Source organism: Sphaeramia orbicularis, chromosome 13, assembly GCF_902148855.1.
Source record: "Sphaeramia orbicularis chromosome 13, fSphaOr1.1, whole genome shotgun sequence".
Classification (NCBI taxonomy): domain Eukaryota; kingdom Metazoa; phylum Chordata; class Actinopteri; order Kurtiformes; family Apogonidae; genus Sphaeramia; species Sphaeramia orbicularis.
The window spans coordinates 30,529,378-30,539,342 of record NC_043969.1 but is presented as its reverse complement, the minus strand read 5'-3'; the positions used below and the strand labels follow the sequence as shown (position 1 = coordinate 30,539,342).

The window sequence follows — 9,965 nt, the reverse complement described above, 5'->3', positions numbered from 1 at the left end:
AACATGTTTCACTGTGCTACATCTGCTGCATGTGACTGCTCCAACGAATGTCGGCGCTTATCAGGTTCAGTGCGTAAAAGCCATTTTGCACATATTATGGATCATGAGAAATGTCAATGTTCAGGAGGCAAGACTTTTGCATGCGGGTTAAATTACACTAACAATCCCATTTTGTGCAGACAGTAACAGTCACTGGTCCCAGCGGTATCCCTAAATAAACACACAGGTTATTATTTTTTGGATGATGTGCATCTCATCTGCACAGTGCGTGAACAACTTTTGTCAGCGTCTGCGTTGATATGCAAAACTGAACTTTTAGCATCAAACACCTGCGACATTCAGGGTGCAAAATGCTAATGTTGGCATTTTCGAGCTATTATTTTGTGTCAACTTCATGCATTTTAGACGCATCTCTGTGCTATCAATCCATCCTGCCATATCCAAGCCGAGCCACAGGGCGGAGACTTTACGCAGCCCCAGTCCTGTCCGACCCTCCCCTAAAAGGCGGAGCGACAGACGCATCGAGAATGTCAACAACATGCCGGAGACTGTGAAAGAAACAGAAACTGAGAAGGGAAGGGGCGACAGACAACAAAGACATCAAGGAAGCCAGTCGTCTCCTAACGTCGTGTCTTTAATATCTCAGTTCGCAGATGATAATTTAACCCTTGTGCGGGTAGGAGTTTCTTTTTTGTCCGCACTGTCTGCGTTTTGGAGCGGTTTTACATGGACATCCTGCAGTATGCTCACTTCATGCTGCACGTTAGCCACTTGGTGGTTACAACAGGGAGAGGCCAGAACAGTTAAATCATTATAACAATGAATCAGTAATCTATATTTTTTGATTAATTCCCTCCATACATTTCCACCATACCATAAAGCAGGGGTGTCAAACATACAACCCGCGGGCCAAAACCAACCCGCCAAAGAATCCAATCAGGCCTGGTATGAATTTGTGAAATGCAGAAATGAAACTGAATGTATTACAATGAAGGGTGTCAAAATCGTTTTAGATCAGGGGCCACATACAGCCCAATTCGATCTCAGTTGAGTCAGACCAGGAAAATCCTAACATAACCTATAAATAATGACAACTCAAACTGAACAACCTAAGAATGATTAAGAAAAATATGTGCATTTCAACTTCCACATCACAAACATTTAGTAACAGGCATAATAGTGTTACAATTTTACTTATTTCTATTGATAACTCAAACTTTTTCTTTCCTTTTTTTTTTAGTAGAAAAAGTAAAATGACATGAAAATATTTACATTTACAAACTATTCTTTCACAAAAAAATGTGAATGACCTGAACAAATCTGAACAACCTGAAACTTGCTCAGAGAAAATCAAATTGGGCTGAATGTGGTTCCTGAACTAACATGAGTTTTGACTTCCCTGCCATACAGTGTTACTCCCAAACCAACACACTAATGGTATTGTCATGGAGTTGCCAAACAGGTTTTAAACACCCATCCTTGTGTTACTATAGTGTCTGTCAAACACTTTTTTTCTATGTTATTGTCCTGCAGAGCTGACTTCATGGTGTCACTGTCACCCCGTCACAACTAATCCCTGTGCTGCTGTCTTGTCTCACACAGAATATCAGCACTGGACTGGCAGTGGCTGGTGTGATTTTAATTGCCAGGAGTATAAAGCTGGTAAGAAAGAACTGCACACAATGACATGGGGGTACACATTCATTCACCTCCATTTTTATTTCCTTGGTGTGTGGTTATTTCTAAGTAAAATGTAAAACATATCCTCCTGAGACCCAGGAAAGTGAAAATTGTGGCTTTTTTATGTTAAACAATTGTCTTGATTGGAAACTGCATAAGGACGAGGTTCAGGGCATCATGGATGGACAGCCCACTACCTTTAGATTCATAACTTTTGAAGCAGACAAGTTTAAGACAAATATTACACACAATTGGAAAGGTCTAAATGCCATCTTAAACATAGTCAAAGGGCAAAATTTAGTTTCAAATATTTTTAAATAAAAAATATCAAAAACTACTGTGTCACAAATGGACAAAAAATGTACGTCAATTTTTGGCAAGAATTACGAAGTTCTCATAAGTGAAGTTCCTATGACATTTTCATCCTAAAATGTATTCAGTGAATACCTTAAACCCTCTATTTTACGACCTAATAATTGGTTAGAGGAAAAAAATATTTTATCATACATAAATAGCAAGAGTTTTGATAAATGGCAGCGTCACAGATGGACAACAAAAGTAAATATCAAATTAAACATTTTTTATTGCAATTATCAATATCATATACATTTTTAAAATAATATTTACAACATACAAATAATATTACATTATATTCAAACATATTTTGCATAGATATATGCATTTATTAATTTTAAACACGTGTCTTTAGGATGCGACATAAATAATATAGTAGTCAAATATCAATGTATTTGGAATAAATTTAGTTTATTATTGAGAATTTATAAAATGAACCCAGGACGATAGCACAAAACACTCATGACACTCATAAAACTCCTCAAATTTTTTTTTCACAAATTTTTTCTCATTTCAAAACGCATTTTCCTGAAAATATAAGTAATTACGTACCCAAAAAATATAAGTTTGATGTAGATTATGGTGATTTAATTTTTTTGACGAGATGTTAACCTTCCCTTGACTTCACCCATAATGCAACAGTTTTTTCAAATACATTTTTAAAATCATTTTAGTTATTTATTTTTTAATGGAATGTCCTTTGCAATGGACAGCATTTTTTAGGTAAAACTGTCAAACTTTTGTCCCCTACAGAGGACAAAAATGCATTGCTGGTTCTCGGGGGAATGCATATTCTTCCAGGATCATCCCAGTTGGTGTTATTTTTTTATAACTGAGACAATTTCCTTAATGCATTTGCCGATGTTTGAGAATGATCAGTCAGTTGTGTCATCTTCGCCCTCTCAGATCACCAAATTTCAAGCAGCATCTGAGATCCCGGCTCGTTTCATTGAGAAGAACGTCAGCCTTCGCGGGAAAGTTCATTCAATCACAGACAAAGGCCTTGAAGTGGAGCACATTCCCATTCATCTGCCTGTCATTTCTCCATTACTTACAAAACACAGCGGTAAAGATGAGTTCATTCATTACATTATATACAGCAGAAGATATGCACTCAATTCAGAACGGGTGACAGGTCTATCAAGTGGAGTTTGACAGTATATTATTAGCTCGTCATAGTCCATAATGAAAATATATTTGTGCTACTGCACAAATCCAACCTTCTGCTGCTTTATAAATATCAATAGTAGCAGTTGTTGCAGCAGGTGCATATTCTTCTACTTTGCTGGTCCTCAAATGTCTCTGCAACATATTTATTTTGTCAAGTCAGACAGAGATCTTTTCATGAGTGAAATCAATGTGTAAGCTTGTTTCTCAGTCCAAGTCAGCTATTATCAAATTATAGTACATGCTATCAAATAAACCAATCATCAAAAGTGCCCTATCAGCAACTTCAGTATAAAGGGCTCCCATAATTCCATTGTCCTCCTACTTGACCTCCTACTTGAATCTTGTGGTACATAGAAAAATGACTGTTTCCTTATTGGTGAGCATGTGCTATTTTGCAGATAAAGACCCAACGGTTCATAGTTCAAGTACTCTATTAAACCTCAAAACATGAAAACTCTTTTTTTCTTGCAGTTATGTGTCAATCACAGTAAATGTGTGAAAATGTCTGTCAGTGAAGTTTGCATTCAGTGTAGGGTTAGATTAGCGATCTTTTTTATGTTGTTATGCTTACATTAACATTACACTGTTACACTATTAGGGTGACACGGTGGTGCAGTTGTTAGCACTTGTGCCTCACAGCAAGAAGGTCCTGGGTTCGATTCCAACACCAGTTGACGGGGGGAGGGACCTTTCTGTGTGTGGAGTTTGCATGTTCTCCCCGTGTCTGCGTGGGTTCTCTCCGGGTACTCCGGCTTCCTCCCACCATCCAAAGACATGCACTAATTGGTTAATTGGTTAATATAAGTTGCCCATAGGTGTGAATGTGAGAGTGATTGTCTCTATATGTCAGCCCTGCAATGAACTGGCAACTTGTCCAGGGTGTACCCCGCCTTTGCCCCTATGTAGCTGGGATAGGCTCCAAGCAACCCCCGTGACCCTAGTGAGGATAAAGCGGGTTCAGAAAATGAATGAATGAATGTTACACTATTAGTATTGGTAGCAAAGACCAGCTACAGTTTTAGTTGCAAATATTTTTTAACCCATAAATACCCAGTGCTACTTTTGCAGCAGTTCCCAGATTAATTTTTCTCTCCTTTCTTAAGTGATTTATCACCATTTGTTATTATATTATCTTCTGCATTTTGCATTTTTTCAATATTGACCAGATATTTTACATATTTAATTTACTGATCATGCAGATGTCCATAAAAGCTCAGATTAAAGTTCATTGTCGTAATATCAGAACCAGAAAAAAATGAAGAAAAAGTTACTTTTTCAGCAAATATATCATCAATTGACCATAAACCCAGAGCCTCTGAATGCTCAAATGGGTCATATCTGATGACCATGAAAAGTTGATAAACCATATTTTACACCAATTTTTACATGGGTTGATAGGATTAATGGGTCAAAAGTTATTAAATGTATATTGGTAGATGATTTTGGTTGCCAGTGGTTGTTTGGGTCTTTATGGGTTAAAGCTTTTGTTAATACTGACACAGATTAAGCATCAGTGTACACATAGCTGAACTGACACACAGCTTTAACCTTTACTTTGCTAGAACTTTTCGCTCATGTTAAATTGCCTCTTTGTTTATTTCAGGTGTGTGCTCATCTCCTTTGCTGGTGCATCTTGTAGGGGTGGAGATGACACCAGAGGGGAAGGAATGGCTGCAGAAGAACCTGCTCCCGGCTCAGACGGTTTGGCTAAAACTGATTAGCCGAGAAGACGACATTCTTCATTGTTTGGTGTCCCAAAGCAGAGTGAGTCATCTAATGACTAGATTAATGGGGATTAGGAGGTAATGCCTGAAAAGTAATAGTTTGTTTTAGAAGTCGACAGATAGTGGCTTTTTAAAAGCTGATATAATAATGATAAGAGGGAAAAGCCCATAACAGATTAGTCAGCTGATATTATGGTTTCCCTGAATTCAACAGTGTTGGAGGTGTACTTCATTTAACTTTATTTGGAATTACATAAATGTTGAACTGAACATTAAAGTACTAAATAACTAAATAAATCTGTATCTGAACACCAAATGAAATGTAAAAAATCTAGGTGGCTCTTTATATTGTTTTGCTTTTTCTCTCCTTCAAAGTCAGCAGTTTCAGTTGAGAAACCCAATATTAACTACTGGTAACAATTCCAACCAAGTTCTGCAGGCTCTGTTAGTTAGTAAAATGTCCTATTGGTCAAATCAGTCAATCAATCAATCTGTCTGTCTGTCTATCTAGTTTATTTGCAATGACTGTGTTCTTTCTCCATGCTGATGTTTTTACAGTTTTTACTCTTTTTTTTCTTACTCTTTTTTTTCTTGCTCGTTTAATATATGTAACATGCTCACACCTTTTTAGTGAGAAAGCCAGAAAAAACTTTGTTGAGAGAAACTGCAATGACAATAAAGTTCCTTATGTTCCTCATACTTTATTTCAGAATGATGAGAGTTCATCTTCTAAGAAAGCGTTGTCCTGTCTTCCCTCTTTTTCCCAGCAGGGGTTGCTGTGGAGCTGCTGTATAAATGAAAACATCCTCAGGCTTGGTCTGGCTCGTACTACTCCTATTACCGGGGTCCAGCCTGACTCTCGCCTCTACTGGCAGCTCCACAGGCGTCTCCACAGAGCAGAGGTCAAAGCTGAGAGAAAGGGGCTCGGCCTGTGGAAGGAGGACAGCCTATGGGAGAGGGCCTCTAAATCCATCAGGGACAATGCATTAGTCAGACTGATGAGGAGGCTTTTTAAGAGGACTTGATGCACTAAGTGACTGATTAATTCTAAGCATGAGCCAGCCAAAAGTTTATTGGCTTAGAGTTCAGAAATATTCAAAACATGACAAGGCACTTCATCATTTGTGGACACATATCCAGTTGGGTTCTCTTGGACTTGTCAGTTCATGTCTTGACTCATTTTGTGTGAAAAAAAAAAAACCCTCTCTATAAGCTAAAAAAATGATCCCATCCATTACTTATTCATGTGGAACAAATGCTTTTCAGGCTTTGAGTGCATTTTAATTTACCTAACATAACTATACGCTTGTTTGAATCAAAGGTTTGTGGCTTGCATAGTCTTCTCCAGTCTTAAGGGGTTTGAAAACATTAAAAACCCTAAAATCCTTACTCTTTCACTAACTGCGTTAAACCACAGCTTTCTCTGTTGGTTTGTGTGTCAGACACCCCACTAAACACAAGAAGGGGGCGGGGTATGTTAATGTTGTTCAGAATGGGAGAGGAGGGTCCAGTTGTCCCTCAATGAGATCACTGTTGCTATAGAAACACCAAATGTGAAATACAAAGCAAACCAAAGGCTAAACTCTATATTGGCCACTCTCAAACCCCATGGGAGCCTAAAATCTACTGAGTGTGTGAGGGGGGTCTTTAAGTGCCTGTAAAGAGGGTCCTTTAACTGCACTGCGACCATAACATTAGATATTTAAACAGTGAAAGCGAAGGGACGGGAGATAAAGCCTGTGTACAGCTTCAGATGTCACAACACTGGCTTTATTGTTGAAAACAAATGAAAAACAGGAAAAAGTATGTTAGACCGTCATTTTCAATCAGTCCCTTTTGTTACAGTGAGTGCACAAGAACATCTGCTGCAGACAGAATCAGATCCATTATCAGTAAACCCTAGAACAAATTTCCTGCTCGTCCAGGATTAGACTCATGTGATTGCAGTACAAGGACAATACTGCATGCTGTGGTTTGTCTGAGCAGGGCTGAGGAGGTGGGCCTGGGGTGGCCTGTTTGAGGCTCTGATGAGTCCTCTGGGGTGCGAGGTGAGGAGGGTCTCAGAGGTCTCAGCCTGTGAGAGTAGTACTGAGTGCTCAATCCAATGGGGCACAAGGAGATTAGTGCAGAGGGGAGGGGGGTCACAGGGGCACAAGGGGATTTTGGGTCCGAGCACAAAGGCAGGAGAGGAGGAGTCACACTGGAAGGGAAAGGGAGTGGATGAAGAGGTGGGGGTAGGGGGGTGAGGGGCTTGATGAATCAGCTAGTCTCCTCTTTTGTTGTGCAAATGTTACTAGCGACTGTTACGGCTGTAGAGGCTTGTGATTGGTGGGTCGGTTTAAATTGTAAGGTGCATTTCAGGCGGATGGCTGTTACTGCCAGACTTTGAACTGTCACACAGGGAGGAGTAGGAGTGAAACCACGGCTGAGGCACACATCAGCGTGAAGGCAGAGTTTCTGATACGGGGGATTACACAGAATTTAAGCCGTTCACTTAAAAGCTTTTAACCCCATCACACTTTTTTTTTTTTTTAATTTAATGAACTGAGTCATGATATTTGCAGATTGGAGTCCATTCAATAATCACTATTTGTTGACAGGGAAACAGTGTTGGATGTTCTCTTACTTGTAGCCTCTTAATCTGCAAATTGTTATTCATCACTGCACACATGAAATTGTCATTTAGAAGTCTGGTGATAATTTTGGATGACAAGAATATAATGTCAAAGGTGAATAGAAAAAGATTTATTAACATTAAAATAAAGAAAAATAAAGTAACTACACATCAGAAAAGCATGTGTAAAAGTATTTTTCTTGGGTTTCTTTCTTGAATTTTATCTGTAAAGTTGCTCTGTTGGTTCTTTTAAAGACAACACAAACAAGCCAGCGTTTCTTTTGTGACTTGTGGCTGAAGAAGTCCACTCTGAATCCACTCCAGGTTTTCTCCAGCTCCCTGTATCCCACAGCAGTAGTAGTTATTTGAAAAGGGACCTAGCTTGATGTAGTGCTTGCCCACACCAGTGAAGTTGTTGGGACTCTCTCTCTCTCTCTCTGTCTCTCTCTCTGAATCTAAACCACTGTCTGGGAATATCACTGACTGAATTTTGTGTCTCATGCCATGGAAATGCAGAGCCTGATGGACTGCTGTTTTGGTGAAAGTGACAAGACTTTATGAGGAGGCTGACAGTGTGATCTCAAAAAGGTCTCCCAAACTAAACTGAGAAGTAAGTAATCTTGTGATGCTAAATGTGATGCATGTATTGTTGACAGTAGATACAGAAAACAGAATGACACTGCATCTAATGAGGTGTTTTCTGCTTCTGAAAATGCTCATAACAGGACTGTACTTTTCAGACTGAAGTAAACACTTAACTGTCACTTTAAATGTGCTGTTGATAGGATACTGTATACAGTATCCAAGCAGATGTACACTCGTTAAACCTGTGTGACCTGGCACATGCAAGCTCTTTAAATGACAAACTCTAAAAGCTGTTAAGTGTACGACTACATATATTTTCATTCTTCCATCACATTGTCAACCACACACTGCCAGCGCTGATTTGACCACTTATCCATTTCTGTCATGCACTTAGGCTTCAATAATTCATCTCTTTGTAATAATAAAATATTTCCTTCTGCATATATTTCACATTTCATTGCTCCTTGGCATTGTCCTCAAAGAGCAGAGATTTGCAGCAAGGCAGCACAACAAAGGCCTTTATTACACTCAGCCAGTAGCCATCCCAGAAAGAAAGAGATGGGGTACTCCCCCCATCTGAGAGCAGGGTCCTTGGGGATTTTTTGATTTGATTGAGTGGTCCTGTGTAGTTTGCTGGGTGTGAAAGACAAAGAGATTTAAAGAGACAGAGGGCTGCTGTGACACTGAATGAAATGTACCCCGAAAAAACAGGTAACCCCATCTCTGCTGCGGCCTGACAAACCCAGTCGTCAACATCTAATACAAGGAGCGTCTTTGTCAGGCGGAGATTAGTAAAACTCATAATGAAACTGATACAGCGACACTGGCCTCAGGTCTTAAGTCGGTTATTTTTAATACGTAATTTGCCACAGCTCACTGAGATTTTCTCCAGATGAGACTGATATTTGCTTTCACCTGTTGTCACTGTAAACAATCACTCGTAAGCAACTATAAGGCATGGTTGATATTCCCTCACACACCCACATGTGCTGTACAGCCTGTGTGTGTGTATGTGTGTGTGAAGGCATGCATCAGCTGAAAAGTGACTCCCTTGTTATTATGTGACTGAAGTATTGTGAGCAGTGTATCAGCTTGCTGGTGTAGGGTTGTAGGAGTGGAAACATGACTCTTTGTGGGCACTGTGATCCCTCATGAATAATAAAAGTTTCTTGGTGGAAAGGAAAGGAGGAGGACTGAGGGTGAAATCTTCGGGATTGAATGAACCATACTTTGTGAGAACACATCTTACTGTATGAGTGTGAAATAAGGAACTGTTCCACAACATTCTGGGAATTTTTTTATGACACGCACGAGCTGTCCCATGTGATATTTTTAAGCTAGAGGCTAGTTACATGCCACATCCACTTATAGACAGTAGAAGCTGTGTTATCAAGTTAGTCCATTCAACTCCTGATGTGCTGTTTAATTGAAAGAGACATTTATCTGAATATGCAAATAAAAGGAAAGGAAAGTAAAAGAATGTGGGGGAAAGTTGGAAGTATCAGTATTTGAAATAGAGCTGGAGAGTTGACTTTTGACCTTATCCGCCCCCCCACCTCCACAGTAAAGTAAGATGACCCCACCACACACATGTTCCCTGACAACATAATTTATGCCAACACTGAACATATAGTAATAGCAGTCAGTAATCTTGGGATCAAATATTTGGTCACTAGACTTGCTTGAGGAAAATTTGCAATGTATTCTTAAATATTGCAATGATGATATGACAATTAAAAAAAGATGAAATAGAGTGACTTTGCAGCCTTCATCAAATCAGAGTTTATTTTTGATATGTATAATATTTTTTGTGTTTTGTGCAGGAGTGTTTAGAATTT

The 9,965-nt window shown here is 39.2% G+C and overlaps 1 protein-coding gene across 2 annotated transcripts; it reads left to right on the top strand.

Moving 5' to 3' along the window:
• Positions 1-514: 514 nt before the first annotated feature.
• Positions 515-7,662, top strand: c18h3orf33 (c18h3orf33 homolog (H. sapiens)). Of its 2 annotated transcripts, none has more exons than XM_030152511.1 (5): positions 515-676; positions 1,603-1,662; positions 2,941-3,100; positions 4,808-4,968; positions 5,699-7,662. In XM_030152511.1, the coding sequence occupies exons 1-5, from the start codon at positions 539-541 to the stop codon at positions 5,951-5,953; spliced, it is 774 nt and encodes a 257-aa protein (XP_030008371.1). In that variant the 5' UTR covers positions 515-538; the 3' UTR covers positions 5,954-7,662. The 2 variants fall into 2 exon arrangements, with proteins under 2 accessions (XP_030008371.1, XP_030008370.1); XM_030152510.1 differs by having other exon boundaries at positions 5,696-7,662.
• The last annotated feature ends 2,303 nt before the right edge of the window (positions 7,663-9,965 follow it).